This window comes from Mus pahari, chromosome 18 (assembly GCF_900095145.1).
Source record: "Mus pahari chromosome 18, PAHARI_EIJ_v1.1, whole genome shotgun sequence".
In the NCBI taxonomy this organism is placed as follows: domain Eukaryota; kingdom Metazoa; phylum Chordata; class Mammalia; order Rodentia; family Muridae; genus Mus; species Mus pahari.
The window spans coordinates 49,117,092-49,137,465 of record NC_034607.1 but is presented as its reverse complement, the minus strand read 5'-3'; the positions used below and the strand labels follow the sequence as shown (position 1 = coordinate 49,137,465).

Genomic DNA, 20,374 nt, shown 5'->3' with positions numbered 1-20,374 from the left:
CCAGGCTGGCCTCAAACTCAGAAATCCGCCTGCCTCTGCCTCCCAAGTGCTGGGATTAAAGGCGTGCGCACCACGCCCGGCGTTCAAGATAGTTTTTAATGATCCATAAGCTTCTTAATTATTCCATTCTGTTCCCGAAGCCTGATTAAATGTGTCCTAAACTCCTTCTGGACCCACAGCCTTCCTTCTTCAGAGCATTGCAAATACATATGCTTATGTCTTTGTGAACTGAACTGTGGAAATTTGGGAATTATGAAGCTTTCTGGATAATAGAGACTGTAGGTATGTTGGAAAACAGGTTGGGGAATCACTTGCAGTTGAGAATATTAGCAACAAGAGATCAGTGTTTAAAGCCAGAATATATTTCTGAGTGAGCATGAGGACATGCTAACACATCATTTATAGACACATCTCAGGTCTAGCTCTGCTGTCCAGGGATTAAGCAGACTAATCTTGGCAATGACATTCCTCTAAGTGTTTATTCTGACGTAGATGTTCTTTGGATGATACCTGCATCTTAGTGGAAAGCCTCTGATGCCCTACTTAGAAGAGAATGAAAAACACTATGTGTCTACATAACACTTAATTCCTGTAACAGTGGACAGTGTGTGCAGGTTGTTCAATGCATATTGCTCTCAAAGGCTTATTTGGGGACAAGGTTTGACTCATGCTGGAAAATAGAATGGTTATTTCCCCGATAGCAATGTCAACAATAAGCAGAGATACAATGCAGTTATTGGGAAAAGGGTCTGTAATGTCTCATACCCCCAGATGTGACCATAGTGTCCTCTCAACTTACAGGCTCAGGGACAGAATGGGGTAAGCATCCCCATTCTAAGCCTGGACCTGAATGCTGACAAGATTTAAAGCCCATGGGTTTTGGAGCATTTTATATTTTGGATTCAATGGTCACCTGAGTGATATCTATATAGATTTCCCCAAATCTAAAACCCTTGTGAGACAGAGGACTTCATGTCAGATAGTCAACCTGAGCACACAGAACACTTCATGTCAGATAGTCAACCTGAGCACACACAGAACACTTCATGTCAGATAGTCAACCTGAGCACACACAGAACACTGCATGTCAGATAGTCAACCTGTGCACACAGAGAACACTTCATGTCAGATAGTCAACCTGAGCACACAGAACACTTCATGTCAGATAGTCAACCTGAGCACACACAGAACACTTCATGTCAGATAGTCAACCTGAGCACACAGAGGAGGGAACTGTCAGCCCTCACCTCACGGGACAAGCACAATGGTACAGAGTTACCTTATCATCTTGAAAACTTTAAAACAGTATTCAAAGCTAGCACCGCCATTACTGCCATTTGGTAACCAGATGGTCCAACCACATGCTAATCGCAAGTAATATGAAGAACACAGCACCCGGAGAACAGCCATGAGCATTCAAGTGTGGCACTGCATGGAATACTGACTCCTAACTGAGTAGCCATCTCTGGTTGAGCCATCCTATAGAGCTTTCTATAGTAATGCAAATACTCTGTGTCTTGGTGGCCCATGATCATCTGTAGGGTCTACGTAGCCAATGTGGAACTAGTATTCCCAGGACGTTGACCTGCACTGGACATTATGAACAGAAAGTTGTGGCCAGTAAGTTCCACACTAGATTGGCAAGGGCTAAGAATTGTCAATTCTTTTTTTTTAAGTACTTGAAAAGTCCCTCTTACTATTTAATGCACCTGAGAGTAAGACGCGGTTCTGTTCTGGACTCTAGCCTGTCTATTCGCAAACAACTGATAATTCTGTAGCACATGGGCAGTTTCAGATGAATATCAGATCTTCTCTCAAGCTCATAAACAACATGATGACTGTTTATAGCCACGTCACATTTAGAGAAGAGTGTGCAAGGACCAGGCTCCGCCCTAGCTACTTCTGTCTAGACAGAGACCATGTCTACCTGGGCTCAGCCTGCCTTCCTACGATTTCATTTGGCTTCTTGGGCTTGTTCTGTTTACTCTCAACACAAGGTTTTGTTCTAGTAGTAGGGATTAAAGATAGGATCTCCCAAACTTTTTACTTCTTGAGATCTTCTCATTAAGTTACTCGGGCTGGGCTTGAACTAAGTATCCTCCGGCTTCAGCCTCTAAGTAGCTGGGATGACAGGCATGCGCCACCATGCCCATCCTCAGACAATTTTGTTGTTATCCCCCCTACTCTATTTAAAGAACAGTTCCTCCTTCATCCCCCCAAAAGAAGCCAGGTGGTGGAGGAACACAGCTTTAATCTCAGTACTTGGGAGGCAGAGGCAGGCAGATTTCTGAGTTCAAGACCAGCCTGTCTACACAGTGAGCTTTAGGACAGATAGGGCTAACCCTGTCTTGAAAAAACCAAAGCCCCCAAACAAACAGATACAGTTGTTTTGCTAGGCTAATCAAATCTGGTAGACTGAAGTACACTGGCAGAGTCCTATTCCGTAGCACTTGGTCAGGCACCCAGATAAACACTACCCTCGCCAAACTACTTGGCTCTGGGGGATGGGAGGACTAACTTAGTGAGAGGGTTATCTTTGTTTCTTCTCTTCCCCTTTCTTCTTAGAAGTATGAGGCAAAGGCTGGAGTTCCTTAGGCTACATAAAATGATGCTGGGCACTGAGATGCAGTATCCCACCCAGGGCCTGCTACAGACTAGGCAAACACGCTGCCACTGAGCTCTCATTTCTAGTCCCCATGACCTCTTTTAGATGACTCTACTGTGGATTTGGTCTAATGCTTGTTATTATGTTAATATTAAAAATTGCACGAAAATCCACAGGTGAGATGCCAAGGATTCCACCGCCAGTTGGTTTTAATTGGTAAATAAAATTGCTGGCGGCCAATGGTTGGGCTGGGAGACAGAGGCAGGACTTTAGGATTGTCAGGAAGGGGAAAGGAGAAAGGAGGATTGAAAACAGTCATGCCAAGAAAGGACAAAGACCAGGCCTTAGAAGTACAGGACAGAGAGACAGTCAACATGTAAGAGTTGGGGAAGAGTGGCCTCAGCTACCACCCACAACTAGGTCTCGGGCAACATGTGTATGCCTTTCATTCAGGAACCCAGAACTCTGGAGAAGACAGCAAGGATTGTTTGCAGCCACCGGCACGATTTGAGCAGGATTAATCAACTACTGCAACAGATGGTTCTGGACCAGAAGGCTGAAGACAGATGCTCCAACGTTGTGAGGGAGTCAGCTATCTATATAAACTGTTTAAGTTTTGGAGGCTATGTTTGTGTCCTTCCTATAATATAATTCAGGTAATATATTCTCACATCTCTGACAGGGTTGAAGACTGGTTCTAGTCTCATAATCAAACTTAAGTTGTTTAGCACTGAGGACAATGATCTAGATTTGAAAGGATGGTTTCAGATGGTAATGCAAGTTAAAATCAAAACAATTCAGATATAAAACTGTAAACTCTTTAAGTTAGGATAGATGTTAGAATAAGTACCTAAAATTGACAAAATTGATTGCCTGGACATTATTAGTGTATATTATACCTTATAGTATACCTGTCACTATGTTCAATATATATCTGAGAGAAAGGCCTTTTAATGGATGAAAAGGGGGACAGTGGATTTGGTCTAATGCTTGTATTATGTTAACTATGTTCCCAAAATTACATAAAAATCTGGTCTAATGCTTGTATTATGTTAACTATGTTCCCAAAATTGCATAAAAATCTGCGTGTAAGGGGGTCCCTGACCTAGTTGTTTTTAATTGGTAAATAAAATTGCCAGCGGCCAATGGCAGGGCAGGAAGACAGAGACGGGACTTTAGGATTTGAGGGCAATGCAACAGAGAGAGGAAGGAGGATTTGAGAACCGCTGTGTTGGGAAAGGAGAAAGACCAGGCCTGAGTGGTACAGAAGAGAGAGCTCAGCAATCCTGGAAGAGCCTGGAAGAGCGGGCCCAGCCCCAGCCCCAGCCCCCTCCCCACCCCGCCCCCATCCTTACCCCACCCCCATTGGTCTAGGACAGCAAAGATGGAATATATATTTTAGTAAGTAACAACCCAGGAGTATTGGAGGGGAAGTGCAAGCCATGTGGAAGTTTGGGAGTAGCCCAGCCATTGAGTTCTTTTAAGGCATATATATATATATATATATATATATATATATATATATATATATATATAATATATAATATGTAACATAATATATATAATATGTAAGTACACTGTAGCTGTCTTCAGATGCACCAGAAGAGGGCATCAGATCTGATCATGGGTGGTTGTGAGCCACCATGTAGTTGCTGGGAATTGAACTCAGGACCTTTGGAAGAGCAGTCAGTGCTCTTAACCACTGAGCCATCTCTCCAGCCCCCTCTTTTAAGGCATATTAATAGAGAAGGCTGTGTGTGTGTGTGTGTGTGTCTTACACCGCTTCTGCTGGGGTGATTTGAGCAGGACTGATTGGTTACAGCAACAGTCTATAACACTAATTTTATTTGATTTTTCAAGACAGGGTTTCTCTGTGTAGCCCTGGCTATCCTGGAACTTATTCTGTCGCCCAGGTTAGCCTCAAACTCATAGAGCTCTGCCTATCTCTGCCCCCCAAGTGCTTGAACTAAAGTCACACACCCCCACCGCCTGGCAGTATTGTAATTTTAAAGCTAGTAGAGTACTTTGTATAATCTACTATAGTAACTCCAAAGCATATAACTCTATTCAAAGATAGCATATAACTCTGAGTTGCTTTTATGGTTTATTTTCCTTGAGATTTCTAGGAAGTTTGGATGAATCAGGACACAAAAAACAATAAAAACATTTAATGTTTTTGGAAAGAGTAAAGGTAGGTATCTTGTTGAGTGCAGCCCAGTGGAACCATCACTCATATTTTGCTTCTGGAAGGACAGACAATGTGTAGGACACTTAGACCTGCCTGCTGCCTTGTACTAGAGCGCCCAGCTTTGCATCCTTGTGTTGCCCACACACAGTAACACCACAGAGAGGGAGACTGCAGCTGCTCAGGATGGTTGTACTCTATGACATGGGCATTTCTTAAAGCTCTAGTCTGTCTCTTTCTTCTGCTACACTGTTCACTTAAACGTTGACCAGTATCAGTGTTAGGTCTTGGACAGCACAACCACCAGTGCATATACCCAGAGCTCAGGGGGCTCAGAAGGCTCGCTAACAGCTGTGTAAAGCCAGCACTCCTTAGGAGCTTGTGAAACTGGTTCCTATTTGCCAGGTGTCATTTCCCTTACCTAACAAAGCCCACGCCTGACTCCCAGGCTCCCTCCGTCCTATGTTAGACATTACAGTGAGCACCCTTAGATCCCTGCTCTCTTATGGCCCACTGGCTGGTCTCACAATCCCCTCACTTGCTATGCTGTCTCTCGTGCCCCCCAGTAAAACCCTTACCCTTAACCATACTATGGAGTGGTTTCTTTACCAATCCCCGTACATACAATCAGGAAAATGAATGGAAGGAGGGGCCAGCATCTGCATGTGACTTCTGAGCTCTAGCTGTACCATTTTAAGAAAGGAATTATTAAAATTCAATTTTATGAAAATAAGATTCAGAGAAGTTATCAATTTGCTTGAAGTCACAAGTTAGTAGGTGGCAGAGCCAGTCTTGTCCAGTTCTCTTTAACAGCAGACAAAAGCAACAGTAGCATCTGAGCAAGTGGTGGAGGTGGAAAGAGCAGGGACAGGACACAGCCCGCAGGCAGCTGAGTCAGAGCCACGCCTGCTGTCACAGCCTTCATGGCACTGTGTATGCACACAGGTCCTGAGACTGTCTCATGCGATTAATTGACTGTCATTTCCCAACATTTCCAAGGTCCTTCTGATTGTCAGCTGTTAGACGCCACTATTTTTTTTCTCTGCTGGGTAAGTCACATGGTAATACAACACATGGTAATTAATAATAAAACACACTGCGACAACTCTGAGGATCATAAGCACTGCACAGTCTGTCCTTGATGGCAAATGAAGAAAACTTTTAAGTTCTAGATCTGCCATGATATCAAGACAACTGCAAGAGGAGGACTGAGTTAATAAGCAAGTAGCCCACACTGCAGCCAACTCTAAAGCCAGATTCCCATTCACTTCTGTGAGGTGGTGCTGTCCACAATCCTAGTATGCAGGAGGCTGAGGCCAGCCTGGGCCACATAAGTTCCTGTCTCAAAACAACATAAGCAACCCAAATAAACAAAATATAGATTCTGTAAGGTTAAATTATATTTCCTATGCCCTATTTATTAAATAAGCTTTGGGACCTGTTTATTTCCGTCAAGAGGTTACAAACTGAAGCATGATTTAAAGTTAGGCAGTGAGATGGCTCAGTGGTTATAGAGCTGCGTGCCATGAACTTGTGTCCCAGCATTGAAAGCCATGCAGAGCTGTCCCCTCACCTCCAATGTGTACTGTGCACATGCACACACACACAAATCCTGCACGTAATAGTCAAACCACTTACAGCCTGCCACGGTAAGTTAAAAAATCCTCATGGTGAAATATTGTTTTTCTTTTTTTATTTGTATGTGTGTGTGCATATGTTCCATGTGAATGCACATATACATAGAGGCCAGATGACAACCTCACAGTTCTTCACCAGTCTGGAACTCATCAAATAGGTTAGGCTGGTCGGCAGTGAATCCCAGTGACCTTTCAGTTTCTGCATGCAGAGGGCAGGAACTACAATCCAGCACCACCACGCCCAGCTGCTTCTTCTTCACGGTTCTGGACTCCATCCAAGGCCCTCAAGTTCACAGGACAAGTACTTTTCTTGCTGAGTTGGAATCTCTCTCTCTTTTTTTTTTTTTTTTTTTTTTAATGTTTTTTATATACTACAGACATTAAGTTGATAAATTAATTAAAAGATGCAAACAATGATTTGTAATTTGTTTTCAAAAGAAAGAAAATATTTTTAAGTTCTGCAAGTATCTCAGATTGCTTGTAGACCTGGTTTTAGAGTATGGTATGAAACATAGAGCAGCAATAAACAAATCTCTCTTCTCAAACACTAAGTCTTTGCTCATAGAAATTCAACATTCTTGTTTTCTTTTCTGAGACAGTCTCATTATGTAGACCTGCCTGGCCTTGGTCTTGTGTCCATGGTTCTTGCCTCTGCCCCCAGACTGCTAAGAGCACAGGCCTGCGCTGCCAGGGTATAAGCAAACGGAAAACTCCGAATGGGAATGTCCGAAATGCTTTAAGATCTAGAGCCTTAGAAGCTCGTGTGATAGGTGGGTCAAGACACACATGTACTAAACACACTGCATAACATTATCTTTGTGCTGTGAGTGTAAGAAACAAATGAATCGGTGTTTTTACTTTAATTTGGCCCTAAGAGCTCTTATAATGAATATATAAATATTCAAAATGCCAGAAACCTGAAATCTGAAACATTTCTGGGGCTAAGCATTTTGAGTAAAGAATATTCAACCTGTGTAAAATAATTTTCAGTCCCACACTACATGTGTGTTTAGAAGAACTAATTCTTTTATTTATTTTTATTTATTGTTTTATCAAGACTATCAAAGGATTCATGTCACCATGCTAATTCATCACGTCATTTGCTAATTCTGAATAATTTCCTAACACACATGTTAAGTTACTCCATTTTGAACATTTACTGAGTATTTATACGCCAGACACCAACCAGCCTCGATTCTTTATACACATTCGCTTCGCTGCTGCTGCTTCTTTCCCTCCTTCCCTTCCTGTGTGAGATATATATGGAGGCCAGCTAGTGTCTTTCTTGTCCCTTGAAATAGGGTCTGTCATGTAAGCTAGAGCTAGGCTATAAGCTGTCATGAATCCCAGTGATCCTCCTGTGTACTCCCCAGCGCTGGGTTATAGGCATGCATGTCCATGCCCAGCTTTTTTGGGGTGCTGGTAATTCAAACCCAGTCTTCATGCTTGCACACTAAACACTCTTACTTACTGAGCCATGTCCTCAGCCCTGCATTAGCTTCTTTTAATCCTGTGAAGTAGAAACTACTATTACCCTCACTTTACAGGTGAGACGACTGAAACAGAAGGTTAGAGTAACCTGTTCAAGGCCACACGTGTGTCCAAGTGAGTAAGTAAAGTTCAGGTCAGGAGGATGCAGTCTGTGTCTGTAGCCACCAAGGTCCTATTACCTACCTACTCTTCACATCGCTGTGGGATGGGAGCTAGGGCATCAGACACGCTGGCAGGTAACCTGCCACTGAGCTGCAGCTGCTTGCAGCTAGACTTCGTGGTGGTGGTGTGCTTGTTTTGTGTCCTTTTTCTTCTTGGCTCTTGTCTGCTGAGTGCCCCAGCTGGCCTGGAACTTGCAATGACCCTTGCACCTCTGTCTCGAGTGCTACCATGCCTGGCACCTGTACCTCTTGAGGACAAAGGAACATGTCTTCTAGAGAGTCTTGGTGCCTAGGCCATTTCTTTAGTGTGAGCAGAGTTCCTACCTTACAGTAAGCATGTGGATTATCTATAGAATTTAACTTTCATCTTATAAAGATGACCTTTTACCTTCAGAATGTGGAAATACATTTCTGCTGTCTTAAATGCAGACTGGTCTACATTACTACATTATATTACTAAGCTCAAGGACAGCCAGGGTACACAGAGAAACCTGTGTTAAATGTTAAATAAACTCTTAATACTAGTTAAGAGGGAGGCAAGGGCTGGTGAGATGGCTCAGTGGGTAAGAGCACTGCTCTTCCAAAGGTCCGGAGTTCAAATCCCAGCAACCACATTGTGGCTCACAACCATCCGTAATGAGATCTGATGCCCTCTTTTAGTGTGTCTGAAGACAGCAACAGTGTATATATATATATATATATATATAAAATAAATCTTTAGAAAAAAAATAGAGGGAGACAAATGCTGAACTCAAATGTAAGGGAGAGATAGGCAACTGTGTTCTCCAGTTAGATAATCACAATTTTATTTTTAAAAAAGATTGATTTAATTATGTATATGTGTATGCCCAGAGAGGGCAATGGATCCCTGGACCTGGAGTTACAGGTGGTTGACAACAGCTCAGTATCAGACTGGCAATGACAATCAGGTCCCTGAAGGGGCAGCACTCCTCACCACTGAGCCATCTCTCCAGGTCCTCCACTCCTTTTTACTGAGACAGGGTCTCCAATTTATTTGTAGCTGGGGATGACCTTGAATACCGATTCTTCTGCCCCCGTATGCCAAGACATGGGATCCCAGGTGTATGCCACCATATCTGGTTTATGGTGTACTGGGGACCAAGGCAAGAGACTCACTCACTGTGTCCCAATTCAGGCAGTCTCGGTTTTCACAGAAAGTTTAAAGCAGCTATTAGGAGAGCAACAGCTATGTCAATATGAACATTTAATTCTTCTTGTAACTGAATACAATCTTTCAGTTACCATGTCACTTAGTTCATTCTACTTTGCTACTTACAGTGCACTTTCCATATCTGCTGTATTTTCTGCCGTTTTCTAAGACTGTGTAGAGGTAAATAAAGTTGTCATGGGATCCCACAGCCAGAAGAATACCATCTAGAATTAAACAGGAAAAAGTGCTGGTTGAAAATGTCTTGCTGCCTTATTTGTTCTATATTAAATGATATATTAAAACTGTTACATCACATCAGTTTGACTATTTGGCATGTTATGAACAAAGCTGAGCACATAGCATCGCATAAAATCAAATGGTGACCTAGTGCAGCATGACACTCCTCCCTGGAGATACTCTCTCGTCTTAACCCTTGTAGTCAGCTAAAGGCTGGTTTTAGAGTCATTTTCCTACATGTATTGGTGGAAGTGCACAATGTTTATGTGTAGTACGCTAATCAGGTACAGCTCCATACTTGGTCAAGCACATCTCATCTCGCCAATTACAGAGTAGGTTTCCTTAGGAAGGAACACATCACATTCTCTAGGTCTATGGTATCTTTGATTGCACCTACAACTATGCTAATCACATAACAACTGGTCAAAGTCCACCAGTCTTTTGATTGTTAAATACTACATTTTGTAGGGGTTGTTATGCCAGGATCAAAAACAAATTCAAATAAAACAGAAAATATTGCTGTTTCAAAATGACTCTTTTGGGGCAGGCAAGCAGGTCAGAAGGGAAAGGTCCAGGCTGCCAAACCTGATGGCTGGCACTCGATCCTAGAGACCATGTGGTACAGGACAGAGCCATCTAACAAATGTCCTCTGACACATACACTCACTGGAACTTTTGCTATTTTATTTTTATTTTTACTTTTTTTTATTTTTGAGACAGGGTTTCTCTGTGTAGCCCTGGCTGTCCTGGATCTCGCTCTGTAGACCAGGCTGCCTCTGCCTCCCGAGTGCTGAAATTAAAGGCGTGCACCACCACTACTACCTGGCTCTAACTTTTGCATCTTGGTGTACATACATTTTTTTCTCCTCATTCAAGACAATATTCTGTGCTTCTTTCTTTTTAAATAATGAAGAAACAAGTTTTTATTTTTAGCCTTAATTCAACAGCTACTAGAGTCCCCTTTCAGAGCTGAAGTTGTAGCTCAGTGCTGACGTGTTTGCCTGCCATGCGCATGGAAGACTGGTTTCAACAGGTAGCATTACACAGACAAAACCAACCCACGCCAAATGTGCCAATGTAACCAAGGCCAGGTGTGTCCTACATGCCTACAATCCTAGTTCTTCCAAGAGGGAGGAAGGAGAATTATAAATTTCAGGCCAGTTTGGGAAAGACTATGCCTCAAAAAAGCCAAATTAATTTTAGAAAAAAAAATGATATAAATCAAACCATATACATAACGAAAACAAAGGTAACTGGAAAATTATAGAAATTTAACATTTTGGATAAAGTATACAAATAATTACTCAATGTTGAATGAAGTTATATAAAATTCTTATGATGAATTACGAAGTATTTTATTTAATAACTAACAATTATGATTATGTAACTCAAAACAAGGCTAACCAGAGAATAAAGGATTGAGAGTTTGGCTCCTAGTGTGTATTCTGGCTGTTTCTTTTACAGTGTTTGGGGAATGTCAAGGATGGACTAAAGGAGAATGTGACAGGCAAGTGTTCTACCTCGGAACTCTTTCTCTACTGCTTGTATGCTTAAGTATAAAAAGAAGCTTGCTAATTAGATGGAACTCTGTTTAATAGATATGGCTCCTCCTGTGTGCAGTATGACTGATTGCTCTTTACTGTTTTTAACTGCGACTGCCATGGTTCATTCTAAATTTACACTGGCTCCATGCAGTTCCAGTCTTGCAGATTTCGTAGCTGCAGCCATGAAACTGAACCTGACGCTCAAGGGACACTCCACACTTGAACTCTCCAACACAGAAGACTTCATCAAGCGTACACGTGATTTCAGCTAGGGAAGCCTGCTCACCTACTGAGTAGCGCATCACAGACAGCTGCTCATTGCCATCCGTGTGGATTGACACCAGATCTCTCGTTTCTGCATCCAGAACAAACCACCTGTGTAGGAAAGAAGAGAAAACCTAAACAACCCGCCTTCAGACATTTACATTTACAGGAAACAGTAGGTGACTTTTTCTACATTTTTAATTTTAAAAACATCAATATTAATTAACCTTATAACTGTGATAGTGCATCTAATGCTGAGTTTATTTATCAAAAATGCTGCTAGACAGACATGGGCCTACTTTCCATTTCTTCTTATGAATTCAAAGACTGTCACCTGTACCACTGCTAAGCATTGTTTGAGACAGAAAGGTAAGGTGACACTAGAGCTGACTCAGCACACACCGCAATGGAAAAGGAACAACTAACCAGTAACCGCAAGCATGGCTAGTGTGTTCACAGCACAGCTCACAGGGGAGCCTCTGAGAAGGATGGAAGACTTAGGAAGAACGACAGCTGCATAGTGGGGAGGTGGACAGAACGGGGATGGACACACATTCATGAATAAAGCTGGTTCTTTTGTGAGAAGCTGGCCCCCTGAAGCCACATGGTCCACGCTCACTGAACACACAATGGTGCAGCTGCAGTGTCCACAGACTGCAGAGTTGTTTACATCTGTTACCAATCCTCTGCTACCACTACAGCATTGAGAACTGCTTAGAGAATAAGATGGTATCCCAACCAAGACTATAGAGCCACAGTGGGTATCAGGCTCACTTCAAGGTTTTGTGTTTGTCCGTTTCTTTTTTTTTTTTTAAGATTTATTTATTTTATGTATATGAGTGCTCTATACCTGTATACCTGCATGCCAGAAGAGGACAGCAGATCCCATTACAGATGGTTATGAGCCACCATGTGGTTGCTGGGAATTAAATTTAGGAAGAGCAGTCAGTGTTAACTGCTGAGCCATCTATCTAGCTCCAAGGCTTCAAGTTTTTAATATGATTATCAAAATTTATCATATTCTTATATATTTCAAATTATTAATTTCATAACTGACAACCCCTAATATTAAGGCTGCTTCCAAGTCACTTCAATGTCCTAGGAATGCTACATACAACTTTTCTTTCTTTGGAAGCAACCTTATCAAGTAGCAAAGTCCAGATCATGTTCTCATGTGTGGAATAGAGAGCAGCTGCTTATGAATGAAAGACAAACTCTTGTGTTTTTCTGTTTCTTTAAATGCATAGCAGATTAATTCTTCTGTTTTTGGAATAGAATTTGTCAGGTGTGATATGGTTGTGAATGCAACTACATGACACAGTTTTGGCCACAGGAGCACCTGTGTGAACCTGAATATACTGCATCTCGGACTTTCTAGTATACAGATGGCGTTGCTCTTCTTGTCTGCTTTGCCCTCAAATATAACTTTAGTAAAAATGTCTGGGAAAGGGATTGAGGGCATTGCTAGAGAAGGAAATGGCTCTGATGTCTACCTAGGAACAAACTGCTATGGCCCAGGCCATCCAAGCAGCCAACACAGGCGAATCAGGACAAGGGGCTCTGGATGTGGAGGCTGACGGCCTTAACTGTTCTCTGGGAAATTTTAGCCAACTCATGATGATTAGGTTTACCAGGAAATATTTGAGGTAGGCAATGTTTTTGAGAAACCTGAAGTTTTAGTAGTTAAGACCCCAAGGAAAGGAATGCTGGGGCCTGGGTCACTAAGAACAGGGATGTCCATGGAGAATACAAGGGACAAGACAGAGGAAGAAACAGCCTGGGCTACTGGGTTAGTGAGCAATGGTGAGAGTCCCTACCGGGGGAAATCTCTATTAATAGTTGGAGTTAGAGATATTACTGGGGAAAACTGGAAGATATATGTAGGATAAAGAAGATAAAGGATGAGCAGAAGAGTTTTGGATGCTTCAAGGGAGCCATTGGACTAGTGAACTTCTTTTCTGGAAAGACAGGAACCCACTGATTTGCACCCCCCCCACCCCCCGCATTGCCTGCCTAAGGAAACTAGGGTACAAGCTCTAAGTTGTGAAGGAGCTCCGGGGGAGCTGCTGCGGTAGGGCTTAGAATAGCACATGAAAAGAGGTTGAGAAGCATTGTAGACACAAATATTTGAATGAGCTTAATAAAGAGATTTTGCAATTTTAAGGCAAGTTAAAAACATTAACATTATCCTGATTTATTTATCAACTTTCTAAGGAGAGAGGCATGCGAGCCGAAAGCTGTCTCTGAGCACAGCTCCTGACCAGCAACGGCTCCTGCCAGCTTGGACGTGCGTCGTTACCGGAGACTGATTTTGTGCTGATCCAATCCTCCCATTCTCAAGAACTTGAAACAACTGAGGCTGGTCCTCAGCAGTGTTTTTATTTTTTTATTTAATTTTTCCAGTTTGCCAGTGTGTGGAAGCCATAAGCTGAGGCACTGTGTGTTACTGAGACAGGGTCTCTCTCTCCCTCTTTAGTGACCACACACACATTTTAAAGGTAGAATTAACCTGAAGTCCCTAATGCATCTCTCTTCCTTTAGAAAACTATGCATCCATAACAGTATCTTTAGGTTTTTGTGTCTATGGGTCTTGCTTTTTTTTCGAGACAGGGTTTCTCTGTATAACCCTGGCTGTCCTGGAACTCACTCTGTAGACCAGGCTGGCCTCAAACTCAGAAATCTGCTTGCCTCTGCCTCCCAAGTGCTGGGATTAAAGGCGCGCGCCACCGCCGCCCGGTGGGTCTTGCTCTGTAAAATGAACCTCTGGATACAAGAACAGTAATGTTGGGGCTAGAGAGACAGTCGCACGGTGAGGAGTATATGCTGCTTTTCTAGAAGACCCACGTTTGACTCCTACTGCCAATGCTAGGGAGTTAGGACAGAAGACACCAGGGAGAGAAGCAGGACTCAACCTCAGTTGGTCTCACGGTTAGTCACGCTCCTCCAGGAAAAGTGCTCTGCTATGTTTCCTCAGTACCACACTAAACTAAGGCATGCTGGATTCTAGCAATCACCAATGTGCTCACTACTTGGCAACATCGTGCAGAATCTATACATGGACACAGACACATGGCTCAAGATTTTACCCAGTCATTTCTCTGTTCCTGTACCATTTGGACATGTTCTACAGAAAACTAGTTCCTAGCCCTAAATGTGACTTAAAAAGTGGAGTGAGTAATCTGAATGGCTAAAGTAGTATAGCCTTTCAATTTCATATAGTAAATTTAGGTGTTTGCAGACCAAAGGGAAAATAAAAACAAATGGAATATCCATGAATCCGAGGCATGGAAGCAGGCATGGAGCTCGGCAGACCTCTACCTGATCCAGCAGTGACAGCCCTATCTGCCAACAGGAGACATCAAGTCCACACCAATGAGCACGGGCTGACTGCCTACACTGCTATGGTGACTACTGTCTTTCTCTCACGAGGCAGTAACTACCTTACCTTTAGAGTACATCACTAAGACGGAGGGACCACACAGCCACACACGTTAGAAAGTAGTTTCAGTGGTTTTCAACCACATCCTTTTAATTTTTTTTTACATTTATTTACTGTATGTATGTGTGGGTGCAGGTGTCATGGCTGCATGTGGAGGTCCAAGGACAACTTTTAAGAGTTAGTTCTGGGGGGCTGGTGAAATGGCTCAGTGGTTAAGAGCGCCGACTGCTCTTCCAAAGGTCCTGAGTTCAAATCCCAGCAACCACATGGTGGCTCACAACCATCCGTAAGGAAATCTGATGCCCTCTTCTGGAGTGTCTGAAGACAGCTACGGTGTACTTACATATAGTAAATAAATAAATATTAAAAAAAAAAAAAAAAAAAAAAGAGTTCTGATTCTAGGAACTGAACTGTCAGCTAATCCATCAGAACAACTGAAACAGGAACACAGAACAGGGCTCCGTGTATCTACCTGACACCTCTATCCAAACAGTATGTCTTCATGATTTTCAAATCCCTCTAGCCTTATGCTTCATTTAGAGCTCAGGAAAATTGACTAAGTACACACTAGAGTAGTTAAGTGTGCTGTATGACATGATCTTCCCAGTGATGCAAACACCCCACCACTTCAGTTCTGCCTACCTGCCCGAGTGTGTTCCAATGGCTACCACTGTACCGCTCGGATGAAAGTCTGCACAGTGCCCTGGTTCCTAGAGGAGAAAAGGACAGGCATTTGGGCATAGGACAAAGGCTCCTAGGTCTAAGGGAGTTGTTTAAAAAAAATCTTTCAAAATAACTTGTTTTAAATAAACAAGAAGTTTTAGTCAGCTTTACTGTAAACCAATGAGAAAAGCTACCTGGACAGAAGTGGCAAAGGTACAGACTGACTATCGAGGGGAAACTAGTGATGGGTTCACGGCCAGGGAATGGAAGAATACAGGTAACAACAAATATGGTAAGAACTTCACAAAGAACTCGTACATTTCTTTCGGGGTAGAAAAGGTAGCATCTGTATATAGTAGTGAGAAATACAAGGTGACCCCAAGGAAGGCAGTACAGTCTGCTACACATTTACTAACTCCAACTGTAACGCAACAGAGGCCCAAGTATTTCATAATTAATGTTCCACAAATATACAAAATCTTTATAAGTCTATTAGTGAAACTTGAGAGGCAAGTATCCAACTATCTTGTTTCTTAATGTGGATTCACATTGGAAGGGAGACCAGACATTTCCCTCTTATTCTCGGCCCTTTTACCAAACTGCAAGCACATATTTAGATGAATGCTTCATCGAGCGCCAGTGGGAGGAGTCTGCACAGGGAAGCTTTGCACTCACGTCCACAAGCCTGGTCCATTCCAGCCTGTGCTCCGCTGAGTTCCACATGCACACCTGCCTGTCCTGAGCACACGTCAAGAGCAAATCTTTGAAGGGATGCGTTGCAAGGCCCCAGAGTTCATCTGTATGACCCTGAAAATGAAAAAGCCCTCCTTGTAAGAACCAAAGCATATTGTCGAGAAATAAGGTAGGGAACGTGGGCCTCCCACAGCTTACCTGTACTTCTATTTGGAAGCCATCATTAAATGTTCCCCGTAAAATAAAGTTTCGTGATGTGCCTACTAAGAACTGCTCTGCCTTTCCCTCTGCAACTGCTCTAATGGTGCCATACTGATCAGGAACCTGGAACAAATGAAGGTGTGAAGTTACCATAAACAGTGACATGCAGTAACTACTCCCTGAACAGTGCCATGCTCACAGCTGTCTGCAGCTGGAGGGTAATAAAGACAGACTCTAACCCGAGACTATGCGGCCTCATCAGATTGTAAATTAATGTTCAATTACATTTTATCACACAGGAGTTATAATGTATTATTATCAACATTATTTGCCACATTTATAGTAATTATCTTTGTAGAACAGGGTCTCCTACATGCTATTCAAGCTTGTCAGTGATCTAACTTGCAGCCCACTTCAGTAAAATTTACATTTATATTCTGTATGATACTGAGGGTTATAGAAATGTGGGGGAGGAAGGAAGTTTTATCCGAGCTCATAAAGAATATGGTCTGGGATTTGTTTCATGTTCTTCTGGGCAAGTTACTTAGCTTAAGACCATTCACTTATCTATGACATGGAATAATACACTCATTCCCTATTCAGGGACCAAAAGATAAAAATTACAGTAAATCAAAACACAGCTGACCCTTTAATCTGTAGACTCTGTATTCAAGTACTAAACCATCCATGGACTGAAAATATTGAGGTGAAAAAACCCTTCTGTATATACTGAGTATGTATGTGTGTACTGAGAACGTATGTGTGTACTGAGTATGTATCCCCCACACCCCTGCCCATCATTAATTAGTTCTTATACAGTTCTGTAAAAACACTTCCCTAGCAGTCACACTGCATCAGGTATGGTAAGCACTATGAAGACAATTTAAGGTTTAAGTCCATAGAACAGACTTGACTACAACGGGTAGGGGCTTCAGCACCTACAGATTCTAGCATCTACGGAGCCTGGAGACTTCTCCCTTAGAGATGAAAAGGGATGACTGGATTGTAAAGTATTATAATGGCCATTCTCAGGTTTTCTTGTGAGACCATTTCATTCCCACACTATGTGATATACGCTCAGTGTCCTTTACAGTGGTACAGATCCCACAGAATGCCTTTGCTTATCCGGATCTGCCTAGCCTGCGTCAGACCCTGAGTTTAATTTCTTGCACTGCAGAATACAGCCCTCAAACCCCACATTATTCTGTTTAGAGCTGAGTCCTCTGTGCTGTAACAAACACTTTCCTATGGGGAGGCAATGAACAGTAGGAACCAGAAAAGCTATCTCAAAATGGGACAAAATGCATGAGTAGAGTTTTTTGTTTGTTTTTCGAGACAGGGTTTCTCTGTATAGCCCTGGCTGTCCTGGAACTCACTCTGTAGACCAGGCTGGCCTAGAACTCAGAAATGTGCCTGTCTCTGCCTCCCAAGTGCTGGGATCAAAGGTGTGCGCCACCACTGCCTGGCTATGAGTAGAGTTTTACTATTTAAAGATCCCATTTCCAGCCTTACCTCTATTTCTCTTTCAAGGTTCAGATCATGATCCCACAAAATTATTTTTCTGTCTTTTCCGCCTCCAGTTAATAGCATCCCATTTCTCATCTGACAAAGTGTAAACACACTGCCATCGTGAGCTTTGATTTGTCTGTTGATCTGATATACACCTAATATGGTAAGAGAAAAATGAAAACACTAGAAATAACACGTTTTATTAGACTTTAGTATCTTTCTGGAAACCAGCTTTAGCAGAGCTACAGGATAAATCTGCAGAAAGTTCACATTTTCCTAATCAAGAACCTGGTCCCAGCAAGCTACAGAAACATGGCAGGCATAGAGACTTCAGACTGAATGTAATCCTTTACAGTTATGTCAGGATTCATGCAATCTAAAAATATTTTCTTTAAAAACCCTGTAAGCTGCTGCAACAGTGCTTCCTGTTCAGACAACAGGATATAAAGTGCAGCTCAGCATCTCCTGTAATAGTTTTGTGCAGTTTTAGAGTTTGCACAGCCAAGGAGACACCAGGTATTGGTAAAACTGTAGCCAGGATCCCAGCCTCCCACCTCAGTGTCCCTGGGGCTTTGCAAAAGCCTCTGTAAGCTCAGTGCATGACAATCACTAGTAAACATTGAACTATTCTTTTAGTCTGCTGAGCAAAGAAATGACATCATCCAAACCAAGCCCAGGTCGTTTACTCAGAGCAGGGCTCTAGCAGTCAAGGGAGGCTAATGAGACAAGAAGACAGTCAGTCTTTGAGAGATAATGCCTTACAGAATTAGTTTCCAGGTTCACAATGGAAGCCAGAGCCTTGTTTAAACATGGCGAAAGTCAACAAAATAGCCTTGGCTCTTGTGGAAAAACAGGAAGAAAAAAAAAGATTTAAAAACCATTCATTTTTTAAAATTGTATAGTAACTGATGTCTGGGTAAGCAGAACAGGGCTGTGCCTAGATGACTGAACACTAGGTCAAGGAGAGGTAAGGAACAACACGTCTCGCAGGATGGACCTTAGGAACTTGCCAAGTTAAATTGTCAGTTATCATCAGGCATGGCAGGCAGAGCACACCTATAATCCTAGGGGCAGTCTGGGTTACATAGTGAGTTCTAGACCAGCCTGGCCTATATAGCGAAGAGTGTTAGAAAACAAAAAACCAAATAAAAAAACTATCTAAAGCCACACATTTTACTTTATTTTGATAAAGTAATAAAGAGACCCAGAGAGATGGGGAAGCTAATTGGTGCACAGTTCTTTCTAGGAGACGCCGACAAAGAGCATAAAGTGGATATAGTAAGCATTACTGACTGCATTCTTAAAGGAGCACACTTTATGTCATGTGAACTATGCTCCCATCCACCGCTTCCACCTAAACACAACCCAACTCTTGAGCAACACAACATGATCAGTGGATGTCTGTCTACACAATTTATCCTTCTTTGCTCTGATCGTACCTAGGTGCCCAGGAGAGAAAGGACATCTAAAAAAAAAAAAAAATGTGAATTTTCTGAGCACTGCTGAGTCCCTTTAAGTCAAGGACAGAGGAAGGAAGAGAGAGTGAACAAGGTGACCATTGGCATATTGTAGTTCTCCCTTCTTGTATGTGGTTCAAGTAATAAGTAGTTTCGAAATTATAAAACTAGTCAGATGTGGTGGTGCGTGCTTTAAGTCCAAGCACTGGGGAGGCAGAGGCAGGCAGATCTCTGAGTTCAAGGCCATCCTGGTCTACAGAGCTAATTTCAAGATAGCCAGGACTTGAAACATGCCCCCAATTACCACCCATCCCCCCAAAAAGGAAAGAAATTGCAAAAACAGCCAGGCACGGTGGCACACACAGCCGGGCACGGTGGCACACACTTTTACTCCCTGCACATGGGAGGCACAGACCATGGATCTCTGCGTTCCAGGTCAGTCAGTTACATCAGTCAGCCAGACCCTGACTAACACAAACATCCATTAACCATCAGGTGTGAGCACCAGGGCTCCCTGTGGAGAATGCACAAAGGAAAATCAAAGTTTTCTGTGCTTAATTCAGCCGCCCTATTTCTAAACATGTCAGAAAACTCTGTCAAACATGTATGACCTTCCCAGAATGATAGATGTTAGAAAATAGAAAGCAAAATTAAAGAACTGTTTCATCAGGATAAAACCCTCCATCAAGTGAGTGACTCAGTTCCACTCACTTCCTTTCAAGCTGGGATGTTGACACAAAGTCCAAATAGTAACTAAGTTAAAAAAAAATTCTGTGTTTCACATTTAAGCATATTCCAAGTTTCTTTTACAGACTATAAATAAAACATAACAGTTGAAAAATCTTTCTCTTATCAATCTATAATTTTGTCTCTAACTTAGGTTAAACATTTGAAATACTTGCTGAGAAAAATTACTGTCTTTGAGTTTAAAGACTTTATGTTTAACTGTGTGGCCAAGCCTACCCAAGACTAATGGCAAGCTCTTCCGTTCGTCTCATTGCCCAGAGAGAACAGCAGGTTATCTCGCCTGCCAAGGGAGGACAGCTCGAAGGCTCTGTCTACTCAAACACAGAGGCAAATGCTGGCAGATGCTAGCACCAGGTCTTATCACCTAGGC

At 42.5% G+C, this 20,374-nt stretch overlaps 1 protein-coding gene across 6 annotated transcripts in view; it reads right to left on the bottom strand.

Annotated features, from left to right (window-relative positions):
* The window catches only part of Eml4 (EMAP like 4), a 133,825-nt gene that overhangs the window by 8,045 nt on the left and 105,406 nt on the right, over window positions 1–20,374 (bottom strand). For all 6 annotated transcript variants that reach the window (XM_021217525.2, XM_029531628.1, XM_029531630.1 and 3 more), the window contains 6 exons: window positions 17,804–17,955; window positions 16,289–16,414; window positions 16,073–16,204; window positions 15,377–15,444; window positions 11,318–11,406; window positions 9,377–9,474 (listed from right to left, as the gene is read on the bottom strand). In XM_021217525.2, coding sequence (XP_021073184.1) covers window positions 9,377–9,474; window positions 11,318–11,406; window positions 15,377–15,444; window positions 16,073–16,204; window positions 16,289–16,414; window positions 17,804–17,955 — 665 coding nt within the window. The remainder of the gene's footprint in view (window positions 1–9,376; window positions 9,475–11,317; window positions 11,407–15,376; window positions 15,445–16,072; window positions 16,205–16,288; window positions 16,415–17,803; window positions 17,956–20,374) is intronic.